We start from the raw sequence: 20,060 nt of genomic DNA, 5'->3' as shown, positions 1-20,060 counted from the left end.
TCCAGCATCTTGACAAGGTCCTTTGCTGTTGTTCTGGGACTGATTTGCACTTTTCGCACCAAACTTCGTTCATCTCTAGGAGACAGAATGCATCTCCTTCCTGAGCGGTATGATGGCTGCATGGTCCCATGGTGTTTATACTTGCATACTATTGTTTGTACAAGTGAACCTGGTACATTCAGGCATTTGGAAATTGCTCCAAAGGATGAACCAGAATTGTGGATGTCCAAAAAAAATGTTCTGAGGTCTTGGCTGATTTCTTTTGATTTTCCCAAGATGTCAATTTTGAAAGTCACAAACTGAGGCACCTGGGGGTTTGTGATGCATGCTATATATATATATATATATATATATATATATATATATATATTACACATTTTATTAAAATATGTAGCAAAATACAACAATTCAACATCTTTTAGTATGTGACATTTTTTAAGTTATGTTTTTTAAGTTTAAGTTTAATGAAGTTACTTTATTGTTTGCATTAAAAAAAATGCACTCTTTGTAATGTGTTTGGGTAAACAACATAAATGTAATTTTGACTCAATGTGAGTGACTCAATGCTTCAGGTTTGTTCTAAGAATATGACCCTTCTTTGAATTTCCACCTTTATTTATCAATTTAGCTGTGTTAAAAAATCTTATAGTAATACAGTGACATTAATAAGTTTGCAAAGATTTCTAATGCATGATTGTGACAAGAACAAAATAAAAATTTTCAGACATTTTTTCATACAATACAAGACAGTCTATACAATTATTTTTTAATTCAGTCATTGTTTTCTCAACACTTCAAGTTTCAAAAGGACACAAAAGTATAATTCAGAAGTCTAATAAATTATTGTATGCAACTCATGTCTTGTTCTGAAGAAATATGATAAGGTTTGGTGAGAAAATATGAAGATAAATCAGTAGCAAAACTCGAGAACTTGCATATTTGGATTTGAGAACTTGTACAATAAATATTTGTAGTGGTAAATTGAAATTTTCACTCACAGCACTGATTTGAAAACTTGTAAAATAATTGTTTTAAGTTGAATGTTGCAATCTGCTCTCACAGACAACAATTCAAAGCTTGTGTTCTGAATTCACAATCGCAGACAGGTAGTCACACATTTGTAAAATGTCATTCAAATAAATACAACTACAGACACAAAGTTGTATTACACATTAACTTTGATACTTTAATTCATTTTCGCATTACAACCACAAATCGGCACTTACAACCTCTCAAATCTGGCACTGTATCTTTAAATCTTCACGCCTTGACTTTTGCTACTACATTTTCAAAACCCTGTAGCAAAACTCATTTTGAGATTGAAATGTTTAGAAAAAATATAACCTCAAACGTTTGTCTTTTTAAAATATATTGTGAACACACACATTGCAACACATGTTTGCCACATTCAAGCAATTGGGAATCCTCCACAGTCATAAAAACAAAGTATTCTCAACAGCCCTATAACCAAAGAGCCAACAAAATCAAACATGGAATGAAATCAGCACGATGGACAGCTCTGATCACTGAAAAGATAACCCTCGACGGTCAAATGACTCAACTGGAAACATGTTCATTAACTACTAATGTTATCTCAACTGAATAAGAACTATTTTGGAGATTTTAGGCAACTTAAGCCAGTTTTTCCCAAACTTTTTTATTTTCGTTCAGGTAAGGGAGGGGAAGGGGATGAAGACTTTCATAGCCTTTCGAGAGAGGTGGAGAAACTCAGTCACTACAAAGAGATCTATTTTGCTACACGCATATGCATAACACGCACTCTAACATGCAAGCTAGCAGGACAGATGTGTACAGACATGAACAAATATGTTTTATATCCCCCCGTGCTGCGCCTTCACCAATTGAAAACCTCTGTCATATGGGGTTATACAACACAGTGGAGAGTAAACGATTACTGAATATTCATTTTGGGGTGAGCTAATCCTTTAAAAACAACAAAAATAACAAACAATCCTTAACTCTCTTCATATCTTACCTAAAATCGCTGCTCTTGCTGATGAGCAAGACCACAAATCTGTGACCATAAATACAGATGTTTATTGACTTTTTGCAGGAAATAAACAAAATGTAATATCTTTTAGAGACAATTTGAAAGTGAGATAAAAATCCTGTACTTTCTCCTATCATCATTTCCCATTACCACTACCCTCTACCTCATGCTCTTCTTGCTCTTCTCCAGTTTCCTCATCATCTTCCACAGTGTCTTTTACATTTCTCTCTTGTCTTTGTCTGGTCCTTTTTTCTCTAAGTGCACATGGCAGGCAGTTGACCAGGAAAAGGAAAGAGGAGAGACAGAGAAGAGAAAGCACAGCTCCGATACCAATCTCAACTTCTCGTCCTTCAATGGTTTTCACCTTCTTCCTCTCTTTTTCCACCCCAGGAGAGAAGTACACTGCACTCTCTTCATGGTTGGGGATTAAAACTGCCTGCTCCAAGTCATTTCGTTTGAACATATCATTTCCAACACCAACATCATAGTCACCAGTGAAATTTACTGGAATATTCTCGACTTCAAAATTTTTGTACAGATCCTTGTTGGAGTTAACAAGCATATCAGTCACATCAAGCATATCAAAGTTGGATTCCTCACTCCCTATTGGCCAAAAGTCCATGTTCAGGTTCACCCTTATCCAGCCAGAGCCTTTAGCCAGTCTTCTTGTTTTGCTTCCCTCTTGGATAGTTTCCAATTCAACATGGTTAGACACTGGTTCACAGGTGGAAACCAGCAGCTCTGCTTTCACAAGAGGCCCTCCACCATCACCTTGTGCTAAGATGTGCTGTGATGGAGCAGGTGTCACAGCAACCACAGACTCAGCCAAAGAGGAAAGGCGGAGAGAATAGGGGATCCCACTGAAGGCAGATACCAATGTGGCGGTGTCATCACCAAACTGGATCCAAACACTGACAGATGCCTCCTAATAAAAAGAATGAAAGGAATAGGGAATAGAAGGTACTAGACACTGATGTTAATATGTTAGCACTCAGTATACCTACTTGCCCATGATTGTACAGTGTGTTGTGAGCATTAACTGTTGCTGTGACAATGGAAGGATGAGATGGGTTGGAATTGATTGACAAGCCAAGCCCTCCCACCAACTGTACAGAGAGGTCAGCAGGAGTGACAGGGTCAGAGGTCACAGTTACATCAGCACTTCCAAGTACACCATCCCACTGACTTGATATCACCTTGTAAAAATAAAGATACACAAAGGAATAATGGGTTTGAGGAACCAAGAAAGACCCAGTCCTACACAACAGCATCAGGTCCATACTTGAATTGCTAATGTTCAAATCCACATCAAAATGATTTTAAATACTAGAATTTAGAATTATTAACAGATTCAAATTACATTCAAATACTAACATATAATGATGTAATTCCAGGCTTCAAGCCAACTAGATGTCTGTTTTTATCTAGAGCCGCAATACGTGGGTTTTCTATCCTTAGCCAGTCTCGAACAAGTTCAGTCACATCGACAAACCAATCTGGTGATCCAAGCATGTAAGTTGGTTGACCACCTTGCACTGCTGATTGGGCACTGAATTGTGCCAAGATCTGTATTGTGGATCTCTGATAAACTGGCATACACCTAAGACATTGAAAAACCCAAAGAAAGAAAGAGATATGTCAATTAACTTGGGATCAATGGCATTCATTCTTAAGACAGCTCTAGAGTTGAATTGAGGAGTGCACTACATGAACAGACTGCAGAATAATGCTAATGCACACCCGCTCTCACTGTAGTAGCTCCAGCCACCGATGGGACTTAGGACAGTGTCTGAGAGAGATACACGCAGAGGAACTACCGGAGCCCAGACAGACAAGCATAAAGAGCCACTGAACATGCCCAAAGAAAACTCCACCTCCACACAGATGCTGCCCATTCCGGATTCACTCCCGTCCACAAAGACTACAGAGCAATTGTGAGATACCTGTCAGGTGACATGTAAAAGAGCTTAATGAAAGAGTAAACAATTGAGAAGACGTGGAACGATATAAGATGCTGGTTTCCTTATTTCATGCATTAGATCAAACCTCCTCAAAAATCTTTGTACCTTGACAATATCTTCATTGGTGGAGTGACACTTCACTGCTGAGGTCACATCTGATACTTTGCCATTTTTGCCCACTGTTAGGACAATGACAGGCAGTGACACAGGCTGGCTTGTTAAGATGGCTGTGTTGATGATAGTGTTGCTCTGCCAATGAAAGGAATAATAGGAGCTCCTTAGGCCACATCCACACTAATACGTTTTCTTTTGGAAATGCATCATTTGCACTACATTTAGGCCTTCCATCCACACCGAGACAGCGTTTTTGCCCAGCGAAAATTCAGCTTTTTGAAAACGCTCTCCCAAGTGGATACATTTGAATATGCTGTCTTCACGTTGTAGTGTGGACAGGTAAAACGGAGATATCTGAAAACGATTATGCATTTGTTGTCATGTGATGCAGTCATGTGATCCATTCAAGCCCATGTTGTAGTGCCATTGTTGTGCCTGCTATTCACATTGATAGCACTGTTAAAGATAAATGCTACTTTCTACAACCTTTATTTTGCATTCTTTCAAAGACAACAGGAAGTTTACTCGTACTGTTTGAAATGCAGTGATCCACTGCCGGACAACAATTATATGGAAATGACACAGGGAAACTTACACTTGTTTTGCGTGCGCAGTAATGGGATTTTAGCGTTTTCGTATGCATCAATGTGGATAAGAAACTTTTGGAAAAACACTTGAAAATAGCAGTGTGGACGGAGTGCATTTCGAAAACGAAAACGCTGTTTTCCATGTATCTGGATTAATGTGGACGTAGGGACCATGTTCTTCTTCAACATCAATACTTACAGTGATAGTTCATCCAAAAATAATTTTCTCACCTTCATGTTTTACCAAACCTGTATGACTTTCTTTCCGCTGTGGAACATAAATGCTGAATGCTAGCCTCACTTTCATTCAAAGTTAACAGTGACTGAGACACTGCCTAACATCTAATTTTGCGTTCCACAGAGGAAAGAATGTCATACAGGTTAGGAATAACATAAGGGTGAGTGGGAAAATTATTAGCAGGTTTATAAACAAAGAATTGGCCTAACGTTTGAATTGCTAATGATTAAACTATGAAATGTAGTATATCCACCATATTGATGGCATACACGATATTGTGATGATCTCTGATTACTCACTGTATTCTTATTGAAATAGCCAATAACTTTGTGATTTACCTCTGTGATGGGAGCAATGCCCACCACTTCTCTGTCAGTAAAGGAGAAAAAGCTTTTGACTGCCCCATGTGGTAATACCACAGACTTGCGAGTAGAGTACTCCACCCACCAGCTAACAGTGACAGTCTTCGCTACTCCAAAGCTTCTGTGTGTAGCCTCAAGTGTAAGACAGGCTAACTGATTTAGAGCAGAGGAGCTAGACCAGGAGAAAGAAGGAGAGACATAGAGAAGAGTCAGTTAGAACAATGGATGACACATTATGCTTTTAAATTGCTATAAGCTTTCTGATCTCTGACAGAGGATAACTGCATCCAATCTGTACAAATGTCTTTTGTGTTAAGGTAAGCATAGTCATAGGCACTGGAAAACGCTTGCTCTGTCCACGGAGCACCAATCTGATAGGCTGGTTTGATGGAACTTCAGTAAGTAAAAGCACACAGGACTTTTTTATCAGTCTGTCTGTAAACCGAGTTGTAGTCACAATGTTTCTGGGGTTAATACAACCAGTGGTTTTAGGGATTAAATTGGCACCGGATTTGCCAAGCTTTAATGTTATTTAATGTTATTTTGATGGGTCCTCCTGTCTAAGTGGGCCAGTTTAAGCTGCAGTAAACCCCAGAATTTTTGCTGTTTTAGTCTAAGGTCTTGCTATGTGAAAGCCATACAATCTGTAATACAATCTAACTCCATTTTTCAAAATTAATACAATAGATAAAAAAAAAAACAGTTTTCCCATTTACCCAATGTTGCCTGGAGAAGTAGAAACCCGATGGCTGACGATGGAAATTACATCATGTTTAGATCCCATTGTCCTCTCTACATTGACAGTCCATAGGTAAGAGTTTGTAATAGGGCAGATCTCAAGAGACCCTTTCTCCACTTTGAGTCTACAAGTAAAAAATAATAACAATATAATATGATTATTTAAGTTATTATTTATGTAATATCATAATAACTTTAACATATTAATGTTACCTAATGATTATTGACTCCCCACTAAAATTTGCCCTAAGGTTTATGGACACTCTGATTGGTTGTCCAGTACGCACAGGCCCTTTGCTGAAGAGAATTAGCACATTGGAATCCAACCATACTTTCTCTTCTGCCCTTCCATCTAAACATGCAGAGCTCTGTTTGGTCTTGTTTATCTCTGTCCTCTGTTCTTCAAGTCCCACAGGTCCAATGTAGTACAACTTTCTCTGTGACTGCTGTAATTCCTCCTCCACACACCTAGGGAGCCCAACTTTAAGATTGGACACAATGCCAAAGAAAGAGTAGTAGAGCTGAATTTTATCAGTTAAGAATCCAGAATTGGCCGTGAGTCCTCTTGGCATATACTGATGCCTTTTCCCATGGTTTCGAGAGCGGTGTCTGCTCAAGTGGTGTTGCTTAAAAATCAGATCCAGGTTTGGCTTGATATTCTGGTTAAACATAAACCAGTCTTTTGGAAGTGTCAGAGTGACCACACACAACCCAAAAGGTGGCTGTGAAAATAAATGAAAAAATATTAAGTGGATTCAGAGGAACAGTTAGAATTGTTACCCGTTGGATCTGCAGGGAAGTATTGCAAGCACTATTGAAGGGATAGTTCACCCAAAAATGTCAATTCTTTTATCATTTACTCACCCTCAAGCAAGGCCGTAGCTAGTGGGGTGAAAGGTGGTAACGTTTCAGGAAGGTCCAGGAAGCCCCACAACAAATTCTAAACTGTATTGTTTTTTATAGGAAAGGGGCCCAGAGCAATGTACAGTCAAAGGGGGCCCAGATTACCTTGCTACGGCCCTGCCCTCAAGCCATTCCAGATGTGTATGACTTTCTTTCTTCTGACAAACTCAAACAAAGATTTTTTGAAGTATATTTCTCATCTGTAGGCCCTCACAATGCAAGCCAACAGGGTCCAAAACTTTGACGGTCCAAAAAGCACATAAAGGTAATCCATAAATCTCCAGTGGTTTAATTCATGTCTTCTGAAGTGAAATGATATGTGTGGGTGAGAAACAGATTGATATTCAAGTCTTTTTTCTACCAATACTCCTCCCTCCCCAGTAGGTGGCTATATGAAAAATGTGAATCGACAAAAACTAAAAAGAAGAACTCTTAGGAGAGAAGAGAGCTCAGGAGGGCTGGTTGAAAGTGGAGATTTATAGTAAAAAAAATTACTTAAATATTGACCTGTTTCTCACCCACACCTATCACATCACCTCTGAAAACATGGATTTATCCACTGGAGTCTTATTAATTACTTTTTTGCTGCCTTGATGTACATTTTGAGCTTCAAAGTTTTGGACCCTGTTGATTCTTCTAAAAATGTAAGTTTTTGCTCTGCAGAGGAAAGAAAGTCATACACATCTGGGATGGCATGAGGGTGAGTAAATGATGAGAGAATTTTCATCTTTGGGTGAACTATTCCTTTAAATGAAAGAACATGGTTTTTCCTCTTACATGCCCTTTTTGTTGTGTATGTGTGTGTGTGTGTGTGTGTGTGTGTGTGTGTGTGTGTGTGTGTGTGTTTTGGCTCTCTACTTTATAGAATTCAGATGCCATAAAGTTGTGCCTGATCCAGCTAACCATGACATCTTTAATGTTATAATTCACCCAAAATAAAAAAATAAAAGTTAAGCTCAATTACCAATTAATTAATAACCACAACCAATTATTTTGACTAATCCCTCGTTTAAAAAAAAATGTAATAAAAAAATCTGGGTTACAGTGAGGCACTTACAATGGAAGTGAATGGGGCTAGTCCATAAACGTTAAAATACACTATATTTCAAAAGTTGAACCACAATATGTAAACATTATAGGTGTTAGAATGATTTTATGGTGATAAAATTGCTCTCTCTCTCTCTTTTAAATAAACAAGGGATGAGTCGAAATAATTTTTCGAATAACATTATGCAACAAATGCTGTTGATTGAGCGTAACGTGTACTGAACTAGAAACATTCCTGTAACAGAATATCCATGGCTGCTTTTTTTCCATACAAAAAAGTGAATGGTAAATAATACAGTAACAGAATGGATATTCTGTTAAATATCTCTTATAGGTTTATTATATCTATACCTGAGTGATGCAGGAGGCTTTCTGTTCCTCTGTCTGTTTGAAAGCATGGAGGGTAACACACATTCCTCTGTTTGCATCACCCCTCATATGAAACAGCACTTGCACTTTAAACCTTTCTCTGTCACCCTCTTTCTCTTTCACAACAGTTTTAGAAAGGAGTGATGCAGTGAGAGCTGGGAATAAAGGAGGAATGGGCTCAGGCATCGCCTAAAGAAGAAACAATCACATTTATGTAAAAAAAAGTACAAAAATAGATCCAAAAAACATTACTTTCTCTTTAACAATTGATTAAGGTGAAGGCTTTCATCATGCTGTACCTGTGTGACAGTGTAAGAACCAAACGAAGCACGGAGAAGAGGTTTGGAGGCAGTTCCAGATGGAGTCATGAGCAGCAGGGACTGGGTGGAAGAGAAAGGGCTAGAGTTGGTGAAGAGAAGGCCCAGATCAGCCTGAGACAGGGGGAGAGACTGCCATGGTGAGGGGACAGTGACCCGGACTGGAAGGGAAGGGGATGCGGGAGTCTGTCCATGGGCTTTTAATTGAGTTAAGAAAAAGGAGAGTTTGTGATGTTAGTAAGAATTGTGGCATTGTTTTGTCAGATCCAGATTAACCCTAAACTTACTGTGCAAGATACATCAGAGGTGATTTTTAAATGAAAATTTAAATTCAATTCAAACTGGTCTGAGAAACTTGAGCAGTCCATTATTTGCTAGTGCTCTCCAGAATATTTAATGTCATTCAAAGCGAGATGTAATCTCAGTGTAAAAGGACATAAAGTGTGTAATATAAAAATAAATCCAACTTACAGAGAACTGTGAATAAGTTAAGGATTACCAGCCTCATAGACGAAGACTTGCATTTGAGTCCAGAAAGACTCGTCACATCCATAACACCCTATAACACAACAACATATTCTGCATGGGTTCATTATTAAATCGTAATAAATGGAACTAATGAAATAGTCACCCCGTCATAATCATAAAAAGCAATCACAAGAGTGGCAACATTTTACTGGTAATTTAAGGTATATTTAATGTATAATTTGCAAGCCTTTAGTAACAAACGTAAACGTTATTAAACATTTTATACATTTCATAAATGCACTTTGATCACTCTTTCCAAAAGTTTGATACTTGCCTCAGAGATTAGACCCTTTTTGATGTTCAAAACTGAAATTAAAATATCACTCTCCTCTCACCGACAGGCTCAGTCCAATGTGCAATTTTATCTCTTCAGTAGCATTTTGGTCAGAGTGCCATCAGTCCATCTTCAGTAAAAAGCTTGCACAATTGTATGTCTCCTCTTGAATCCACCCTTCTTTTTTAAGGATTTCAGAAGATTCTGAAATCACTTTTTTCCTTATTTCAGTAGGTTCTTTTTTTATTATTATTATTTTTTTTGTTATGTAGCTCTGCACTGTTTGCTTTCTCTCTCTCTCTCTCTCTGCCCCTCTTAGTGTGCCAGATTCACACAATACGGATTTATTCATTTAAAACAGTAAATAATCCTCCCTCTTTCTCTCTGCTCTCCCCCTCCCCCTTTTGTCCTCTCTTCTTTTCTCTGACATTCTATCTGCCCAAGGATTGCTGATTTTCTTCCAAGAAACTTTTAAATCTGAACTTCCTAGCCCATCTTAATCTTTCTCTCTGCATTTTGGTTTACCAGCATAAAAACAACCCAAATGTATGTCGTCACAAATCAGCAATGTCTTAAAAGGATAGTTCACTCCAAATGTTTTAATTCTCATAATTTTCTCACCCTCATGCCATACCAAATGTTTATGACTTCCTTTCTTCTGCTGAACACAAAGATTTTTAGAAGAATATTTCAGCTCTGTAGTTCCAGACAATGCAAGTGAATGGTGACCAGACATTTGAAGCACCAAAAATCACATAAAGGCAGCCTAAAATAATCCATATGACTCCAGTGGTTTAATCCATGTTTTCTGAAGTGATATGATAGTTGTTGGTGATAAACAGATCAATATTTAAGTCCTAAAAATATTATTACTATAAATTCCCCTCCCTGCCCAGTAGGTGGTGATATCGCATTAAGAATGCGAATCGCCAAAAACAAAAGAAGAAGAATGTGAACGTGGAGATTTATAGTATAAATGGACTTACATATTGATCTGTTTCTCACCCAAACCTATCATATTGCTTCTAAAGATATGGATTAAACCATTGGATTACTTTTATGCAGCCTTTATGTGCTTTTTGGACCTTCAAAGTTCTGTCCACCATTCACCTGTATTGTGAGGACCTACAGAGTTGAGATATTTTTCGAAAAATCTTAATTTGTGTTCAGCAGAATATCTGAGATTCTATGAGGGTGAGAAAATAATCAGAGAATTTTCATTTGTGAGTGAACTTTCCCTTTAATATTTCAGAATATGCATTAAAGCTAATGGGATCTCAGTTATTTGAATGGCTTAATGACTATTGCATGGAAATCATTTAGAAAGGCATTAAAGGCATAAACCTATTATCAAAAGGGAGGGAATTTATGCATTTTGAAAAAAAGAAAAATACAAGTATTTAATCACAGCACAGTCTCTTTTTCCATTTCATCTATCTCTATCTCCATCTCTCTCCCTCTCTCTCTCTTTCACTTTTTCTTTGACCACTGATAACCTCTATCCTTTTTAACCCTGTATCTAAATAAATCATATTAACTCTTTCTTTTCTTTTCATTCTCATTCATTATCTCTCCTACTACCTTTATCCTCTCATTATCATATTATACAATATAAGTCAGTGTCATTTTTTCACTTAAAACTTTTTTCTCTTGGGGCATTATTAATAACAAATATGTTTTTTTACAAGATTTTCTTTTTCAGTATTTAAATATTTTGTTTATTTATTACATTTTATTAATAATATGAATCAATGAAATTCTTTAAAAACATTACTGGTTTATTTTAACAAACACTTCTTTTTGGATAATTTTATGAACTGTAAAACATACTACAGCAAAGCTTATGTAGTGGATCTTCCTTTTTTCACTTGCTCTCTCTCTCTCTATAATGTACATAATAGGAATCCGGAAGGAGCTTAGACACAATGCCCCAGTGGCAAAAGGCTTAGACACAACCATTAACATTATATTTTATAAACTCCACACTTTACAGTTAGTCTTCTCTTCACACACATGTTCTCTCTCTCTCTCTCTCACACACACACACACATTCTATTTCACATGCATACAGTCAAAACACATTCATTTATGAATACAGACTAACCTTAACCCACACCCTAACCCTGCCCCTAAAAGAAAAGTATCTGCATTTTATCTTCAGTATTTTATTTATTTTCTTCAGTTTTTCAATTTAGAACATCCTATAATGTCCCTAAAGGGAGGTTTTGTTAGATTTGTCTCACTTTTGGGGAAAGTTTAGTTCACAAACTACAGCACAGAATGAACTCGCACACACATAAACTTTTATTTATTAATTTTTTTTTTTTAAATACAACTTTTTGCAGTCTAACTGTGAGAGTAGGAGAGATTCATGTGAAAACAGAATGTGCACTGTATGCAGGTAACAAGCAGGTTTGATGTCAGTGTTACAAGTGCATTGCAATGATTAGAAAGAGGGATAACAGATAGATGCACTAGATTCTTTTGCCAGTGTGGTCTCTCTCTGTTAATCTGTGCATGTAATCTGTTGTCATCTGTCATTGTTCTCTACTAGAACCTCATTTAAACTACAAATTTAATCCTTTACTCTGACCTGAGGATGAGAAAACATCCACCCACACATGCAAACACACAAAAACTGCTGTTGTTGCGTGTCCTTGGCTGCATATTTGTGTTTTATTATGCAGAAACAAATATTGACAGATTGGGACTACTGTAACTGTTCACGAAACAAGTGTTTTTACTGTTTAGCATTCCAGGGTTTTAATAGTTGTATAGTTTATTCAAGTACTGTATATAGTTTTATATACTTTTAAATATTTGGAATTTATATTTAATGCTATTTTAATTTATATAATATTTGAATATAATTTTTTTCTTCCAATTTCATTTAGCTTTCATTAGTTTCATTGTATTTTCAGAGTTTCTTTTCTAGTTTCAGTTCAGTTTATATCTATATATATATATAACGTTTTTGCATTTTAGGGCTGCCAAAGTTAATGCGTTAACTGATATAATTTTACGCTGTTAAATTCCTCAAGGCTTTATTTCAATCTAGTGTCATTTTCATGTTTAATAAATGTGGGTTGTAAAGGTTTCAAATTTGATAGAATGCTGTGTTTAAAAAAAGTAAAACTGAAATGAATTTGTGGTCATTTCTAATTTTGGAGTCATGAAAATGTAGTTTCAGTGTTTTCCAATTATATTTTATGTTTTAAATGTTTATTTCAGTTAACGAAAATGTTACCAATTAGTATTTAAATGTTTTTTTTTTTTTAAATAACACTGGTGCATGCATAAACACAGACATAAATACTGATTTAGGCTTAAAACCACTAAGGATTTCAAGGTTCACTTAGCTACCCTTCGTCAAAGGAGGCATAAGATTTTAAGCTGCCAGAGCTGTTGTGATATTAAAACCAAATCTGTGAGAGCAGTATTAAAAAGTTAAATTTCAACTGGGTCAGAGAGAGAGAGAGAGAGAGAGAGAGAGAGAGGAGGAGGAGGAGGAGGGGGTGGGGAGAGAGAAAATAGGGAAAGACAAAAAATTGTCACAGAATCTGAAAAGAATGTAATGAGCACAGTACGTCTACAGTATATTTAGAGCATGCACAACAGAAATAACACCAGAACAGGAAGTTAAAACCATTACGACAGGAAACCACATTGCTGCAAAATTGTGCATTCACAGCACATTCCCTCTTCCAATATCACCTTTAAATCGCTCCCATCTTTGCCACCTCATACCTTTAATCAGTAGAAATCTCTTCGAAACACAAACACAACTATGCTGATGTCTTTAGCATATAGTGTTCAACTCATTTCACTCCAATTCTACACAGAATCTTCACTCACTGATACTGTACAATCAAAAGACTTGAAATAATAACAAAGCAAATTGGAAATGATTCTCTTTTAAAAATCTGAAAATCATGGTTTAATGAAACATTTTCATGAACCAACTCCAAAATCAACCACTTGTATAAATAAACAAAAAGAGCCACATTTTCCACCAGTTCATCTGGTTTTTGATCAAGTCTATCTAGATATTCCATATCTTACAATAACAAAATCCCAACTGGTTTCTGGCAATTTACAAATGACATCAAAAATACACTGTAAAAATGTTTTGGATGACCTAAAAATTGTGCTTCATGTGGTAACATCTAAATTAAGCAAAAATATTATTAACTGTAATATGACTGAATAAGCCTGACTATAGTTTACACCAATGAAAGTAATTGTAAAGGGTCAGATCAGGTAGAAAAACCTTCTATAGTTAATAACTGCTCTATATACACAGCAAAGCTATCACGAAAAAATACATAGAATCCTATCCTGCTATGCATTACAAAGTATTTGCTTTTGTTGTTGAGAACAGTTAGATTTTCTAAAACTAATTCCATAACTGTACTTCTCAAACATATTTACAAATCGTAAGACTTGCTGAATGGCAGCTCAAAACCAACTGAACCTTATAGCATAAGGCTATATTAGATGAGACTGATGTCTAAGCTCTGCGTACAGATCGGTTAGGTCTTGTGTGGTTCAGGCCTTCAGTTGTAACCGTATGAGTCATAGTCACTGTTTCTGTTAGATGAGGGCTCTCTGCTAGGGTTTACGGTCAGCCTTTCCAAACCTGACAACACAGAACAAATGAGAATGGGTACCAGTGTGTTTGCATGAGCAGGCTGAATGAAAAGACCAATGCATCAATACACTCAGTTTATCATTATGTAATTGATTACAAAGTGAATAAATGTGGGTGCATGAGAGTGAGAGATTAGTGGAAAGAGTCTAGAACAGAGAGAGAGAGAGAGAGAGAGAGAGAGAGAGAAAAACTCACCAGGAAAGGACTGCCTCTTTAATGTATTGTTGTTTGGGTTACTGCCAGCTTGACCTCTGTGATAGGACACTAAAGAAAAGAAAGAAAATAAAAATAAAAGACTGAACCCTTTCACTCAACCCAGACATGTGTCTGTTAATGTGTGTGAAATGACTTACCACTCTGACTCTGAGTCGGGCCGATCCATTGATTCTGCCGTTTTTGTGAAACTGCATCAAACCAGGTAAAAAGTTTCAAATTAGAAAGCGTATTTAAATTTATGTTTTAAAGGAGAGGAAAATTGAGCATTACATATAAATTGAGTATTACATATAAAACAATTAAAACACACACACACACACACACACACACACACACACACACACACACACACACACACACACACACACACACACACACACACACACACAGTAAATCTTAATCTAGGATATGAAATATCTTATGGAAAGTTGACATATGCAATACTCCAATTATCAACTTTTATAAGTAGTATGCATGCAGCTTTTATTATCTGATATTAAAAAAGAGGAAGGCATTTTTGTACTTAATTAATTAGTCACACCATAGGCTCATTTTAAAATGAACTAATGATGGTATAAAGGCATTCATACATTTTCCTCTTATATATTTAGTTAATTTTAACCTAAAATCGTTATGTTGATGATAAAGGGTCCATGAACCCACTATTTGTCAACTACTCATTTAATGTGAGGTTCCAAACTTGCATCAAGTTTACATCACTGACTCACATCTTTTGCGGATGGCTTTGTATGTCGGCCGGCTAAACTGAAGCAGTATAACACTCAGGATCAAGAAAATTAATATGCCAGTTACTGCCTTGTATGCAGCCAACTCTGTTCCAGAAGCAGCTGAGAGAACTTGAGAGAAAACAATCCATTATTTAAAATGCACAAGTCATGTTAGCTTTGTTATATTGCCTGAAACTTGTGAAGAAAAAAATCAACAGAAACAGGCCAAACATACAGAGTTGTGTAATCTAGTTTGCTTAGTTTACTAACATTGAAATGGAGACGTTACCATAGACTTCTACTGTTTTATTAGAGCTATCTTAATTGTGATTAATGCATTTGCCATTAATAAAGCATATCTTAACCCTGGTTAGGAGAGAAACTTTAATTTGACTTAAATTAGTGCTATTTTAGTGCATTTCTATCTTTATACTGTGGAAGGCTTTGTTTGGAAAATGTTAATAAAGCATCATATTGTAACATTTTGTTTTGTTTTCTTTCCTAAAAAGGACATACATGCATTTTGACAGGAAAAGTATATATACAGTCAGCAGCACTTTCAAAATCTGCGATAAATCGTGATTAACTGTGAAAGATTATGCGATTAATCTTGATTAATTCTTAAGTAATCTTAATTACTACACACTAACCCTAACCCACACCCTAATTCTACATTTAAAATAAAACTATTTGCATTTTTTTTTATTTTAAAAACAGTATTTGCTTTATTTATTAATTAATTTTAAATTGAGGATGTCCCTGAATTTCCCTAAAGGGAGGTTTCAAATTTAGCTCACTTTTTGGTCCCGAAATGTATACTGCCCAAAGGCAAAAACTGTTTTATTACCAAAATCATCGATCTGTTCTGCAACAAACAGATGGACTACACTCAGATTGAGATAACAGAGTGAGACTACATTATAATTTGAAGCCATTTTCTCCATTTCATTGTTAGTTTAGTAGCTGCGTTTTAACTTTGTATGGTATACTGTAAGTATATAAACACACACACACCTTGGCAAGTGATTAACAGACCCGAACAGGAAGCTTTGCTCACTGTCATATTACTCATCAGCAGATAACCTTTAGTTTCTCTAGTGGGCCTGAAGCCCTGCCAGACTCCACATCTTCTGTCCTTACACAGTTCATTCCACCACTTGATTTCCATGTGATTGGTGAAGCACATAGGAAGCACATGCATTTGAGAAAAGAGATACAAATCACCCTCACACGGACTATCCTGCTTCCAGTATACCTTCAGTAGCGCAAGAACTGGAGGCAGAGTGATAAATTGGGTGATGTTCTTGCATGGGGTCGGTTGGGCACAGGATGTGTTTGCAGCAGTAAGATTAAGGGTTGTTGGGATTGAAATGGTTTGGGAGCGGTTTTCTGCTGTAGAGGAGGTAATTCCTTCTCCTGTAAGGAAAAAAAAACATTCATACTTTCATGTTACTGAAATGCCATTGCTGGGTTATTCTTCTCCACATAAATCAATAAATGATAAAGCTTGCATTCCAGAGTGAGAAAAGTGGTAAACATGATATTATAAAGAAGTCTTGTTTGCAAACTTAAATATCTGGAATATCTTAAATATCTCAAGCCAAAATAAAATTATTAAAATATTCTTAAATTGACAGTGTATCTTTCTTGTGCTGGAGTAATGTTGGATGTACTCGAAGAGAACGATTTTCAATCCAATTTAACAAATATTTTATTTTAATTATTTATATTTATTGTGAAAAGCGCTATATAAATACATTTGTAAATGTATACAATAAAACAATAAATATTGTTTCAAATAAGCTTTACAGAGAATAGTGAATTACAGCAATTATTTCTCACAAATAAGATTATTTTTATATATGAAATTAAATGCCAATTTATTTTTATTTGTATTTCTTACTATGGCTGTCAATACAATAAAGTAATCATGATTAATCTACTAAAGCCAAATAATGTCAACATTTTTACACTTTTTCTCTGAAAATTTTCAGCAGACCCCCCCCCCTAGCACTCCCATGCAGCCCCCTGGGGGTCCCCGAAACACAGTTTGAAACACCCTGGTTTAAGAGACTGTATTTCGGTTAAAATTCAACTTTGGCAAAATGTTTAGTTGTAGCAGCATTTTATTTTTTGCCTTCACACGGTTGTACACTGCCATTAGTTTAGCACAAAAGTTGCTGAAGCCAGTTGCATCACACCACTTAAGTTAAGAAAAAAACTTAGTTATCATAGCCTTATAATTATAACTTGTGGGTTTGTTGAAACTGGGCACTGGCCTCTACAGGTAAAATGTTTTGTAATTTCAATATGTTCACAGTGCAGAAGACTGGATCATTTGCACTCATTACACTCTTGCACTTTTTGCAAAATGCTCAAAGGCAATCACAAACATTTTGCACATTTGATTGCATGTTGCATTATGCCCATTGTACGGCATTGCAAGCATAGATGGATGTTCAAATCCTTAACAAATCTGTCATTTAGATTAATAGAATTATCACAGATTGAAAAGTAATCACCAAAATTGTAATAATGATGAAAAACATTACACTTGATGGAAAACACATCTACTTTTAAAAACTTAAGTTCAACAGCTGCTTTGAAGTTTTAAGTTAAATCGGTGTGGTTTTACAGATCATTTCAACTCATTTTTGCACATTTAGACTGTTTTCTAAACTAAATGTTTTCTAAACTAAGTCCAAATGTCTGAGACCATATTGAAAATCTGGGATTTGTGACTGCCATTTGTATTCTTTTGTACAAAAGATCAGATTTCCTTGCTTTAATTGAAGCACGCAATATGCTCTTTGGAAAATTCTCAAATCATGCTGGGATAACATGGATCATCAGAGTTTGCACAAACTTGTGGAATCCATGCCAGGGGAGATGCACCATATACTAAGAAATTCAAAAATTCCTGTACATTTTTCAATAAAATATTTTGTAATGAAAAATTGTAAATTTAATTATAAATATTCAAAATAGATAAATTTCACTAGTGGTCTCGGACTTAAAAAAAAAAAAAAAAAAAAAAAAAAAGAAGAAAAAAAACATGAATTATGAATATTGAAGATGAATTCTCAAAAGTATATTTGGATTTGAAATTGCAGGTAAAATGAGAAAAACAGGACATGAATAATTTTCTCCAAGTAATATTTAGTAAAAAAGACAACGAATATAGTTTTCTTAAATTCATATTTCTAAAAGGACCTCCATTAATTAAACATTTACTGTTCATTTATTTTTGATGGAGAGCACAAATATTAAAGCTCATCCATTGTTGCTCTAGATAAATTGGTTAAATTATTTAAAACAATATATACTGTAACTCCTTCCTTTGAAAAATGTTTCCGGAGGTTTTGTTGACTTTTTCTTGATTTTGCCAAACAAAATGGTCTATTGCATTTTAATTGGATAACTGAGAATGAGTTATTTTCCAGACTATGGGCTGAAAGATATCATCTGACATGAGCTTCCCTTTTAACAATATAAAATGTAATCGCTCATAGACTCTTGCACGAGATCGTGTTGATTTATGAAGCCAGATTTTTGCAAAGTGAAGCCAACATTACGATAAAAGTATAATATTCTAGCATAATTGTGTTAAAAAAAAAGCACCTTTGAAAATATCAGTTATACAAAATTTTCAAATAATGCCAAGGTTCTTCTCTTAGTGATGTTATATACTAATATCACATGCAGTTTATCTATTAAACAAAAGGGCAAAGTCTCTAAAACATGTCTTTTATTAATTCAATCATGAACAATAAATAAATGTGGATTATTGTGATACAAGTCACACAAGGAAAACTTTCACCCAGAGTCTGAACCTACAAACATTACTTTGCAAAAATCAAAGCAAATAGTGGTGTTAACTCTAAATTCATGCAAATATGGAGTTAAGAGTATGCAAATACATAATACTGTATATTTTATCTGTACGCTGTTGAAAAATGCACTCATTTTGTTATGCATCCCTAAAGGCCCTAAAGTTGTAACGGTGATATTCATTATTGATATTATTTGATCAAACACAGCATTTTGCATTAAAAAGGCTTATGTCTTATTATAGGAGCTATTAAGTGTTTTTCCTTGTTCTGTTTTGCTTTTCAAGAGAACTGTGAAATCTGATGGGACAAAATCATACCCTATACCCGCAATCTACCATGAATAATAGCATGTACTTGACTGTTAAAAAGAGACTTCTGATATTTCATACAAAGTGTGTTCTGGGACAGATAATTCATCTCACTATCACAGGATCTGAACAATGAATCTATGGAAAGAATAAACACTTCACTTACGAACACCAAGGAGCAGGAGCACCATAAGAGTCAACAGCAGAGAGTTTTCCATCTGGTAGAGGTTTGTGCTACACAGTTAGAGATATATTCAACATCATTTGAGTAAACAAGGTAAGTCTGATAATAGGCCTTACTTGAGGTCAAATGAATGACCATCAGTACACAACAAGCCAATGCTTTTTGTCATATTTAGAGGCAATGGCCCAATGATAATGTTTGCTTTTGTATTTCTCTTCAGTCTCAGTAAAATATATCCATGACTATAACAAAATGGTTGGTCTATAGGCCCATACGACTGTTAATCAGAATGGTAAAGATTTCAAGCATCGTACCATGTTTGTCATGAACCATCAAAAACAAAACTTATAACGATACACAGTATTCAATTTCCTTGATGCAAACTGTACTCATTATTTCAGGCATTTTAAACTATCTCCAGTTTTAATCTTCCCTTCCGCTTCAACAGTGTTCCAAAGAATTTCTTCCTCAAAGAATTTAAAACATTGCATCAACAGTCTATTAAATACAACTTTAATTTAACTGGAAACAAAACCAATTCAAACTCGCTTTTTAACAATATATTATCAGATCTTACCTTGGTTGTGGCTGAAAAGAACAAATATGTAGAGCAAAGTGACAAGAAAAATTAAGTAAAAGGAAATAAGCAGAAGTGTGTGAATCTTCATTTCTCCGCCCCATCCTCTTTCTC

General features: G+C 35.5%; 2 protein-coding genes across 2 annotated transcripts; both read right to left on the bottom strand.

The window, feature by feature from the left end:
• Positions 1–779: 779 nt before the first annotated feature.
• Positions 780–9,200, bottom strand: tmem132a (transmembrane protein 132A). Its single transcript, XM_052127299.1, has 11 exons — positions 9,119–9,200; positions 8,630–8,844; positions 8,313–8,519; positions 6,225–6,733; positions 5,990–6,136; positions 5,250–5,445; positions 4,078–4,221; positions 3,752–3,954; positions 3,386–3,611; positions 3,016–3,207; positions 780–2,936 (listed from the first exon to the last, which is right to left on the bottom strand). The coding sequence occupies exons 1-11, from the start codon at positions 9,198–9,200 to the stop codon at positions 2,148–2,150; spliced, it is 2,910 nt and encodes a 969-aa protein (XP_051983259.1). The 3' UTR covers positions 780–2,147.
• A 3,377-nt stretch (positions 9,201–12,577) lies between these two features.
• On the bottom strand, positions 12,578–20,060 carry LOC127644233 (T-cell surface glycoprotein CD5). The gene is made up of 7 exons (XM_052127311.1): positions 19,947–20,060; positions 19,352–19,419; positions 16,059–16,460; positions 15,045–15,173; positions 14,454–14,504; positions 14,296–14,364; positions 12,578–14,088 (listed from the first exon to the last, which is right to left on the bottom strand). Exons 1-7 carry the CDS (start codon positions 20,048–20,050, stop codon positions 14,006–14,008), a joined length of 906 nt encoding a protein of 301 aa, XP_051983271.1. The 5' UTR covers positions 20,051–20,060; the 3' UTR covers positions 12,578–14,005.

This window comes from Xyrauchen texanus, chromosome 5 (assembly GCF_025860055.1).
Source record: "Xyrauchen texanus isolate HMW12.3.18 chromosome 5, RBS_HiC_50CHRs, whole genome shotgun sequence".
NCBI lineage: Eukaryota > Metazoa > Chordata > Actinopteri > Cypriniformes > Catostomidae > Xyrauchen > Xyrauchen texanus.
Note: the sequence above shows the minus strand (reverse complement) of the source record. Positions and strands in the feature narration are given on the sequence as shown.

What these genes read in the sequence shown, in the direction of transcription:
- tmem132a (XM_052127299.1), bottom strand. Translation starts at nt 9,200, where the DNA reads ATGGATGTGACGAGTCTTTCTGGACTCAAATGCAAGTCTTCGTCTATG. An exon ending in GCATTGCTCCCATCACAGAG is followed by an intron (nt 4,222 to 5,249) that starts GTAAATCACAAA and finishes TTTCATTGGCAG; the next exon opens with AGCAACACTATCATCAACAC. An exon ending in CTGGAATTACATCATTATAT is followed by an intron (nt 3,208 to 3,385) that starts GTTAGTATTTGA and finishes TATTTTTACAAG; the next exon opens with GTGATATCAAGTCAGTGGGA.
- LOC127644233 (XM_052127311.1), bottom strand. Translation starts at nt 20,050, where the DNA reads ATGGGGCGGAGAAATGAAGATTCACACACTTCTGCTTATTTCCTTTTA. An exon ending in TCTTTTCAGCCACAACCAAG is followed by an intron (nt 19,420 to 19,946) that starts GTAAGATCTGAT and finishes CTAACTGTGTAG; the next exon opens with CACAAACCTCTACCAGATGG. An exon ending in GCTCCTGCTCCTTGGTGTTC is followed by an intron (nt 16,461 to 19,351) that starts GTAAGTGAAGTG and finishes TTTTCCTTACAG; the next exon opens with GAGAAGGAATTACCTCCTCT.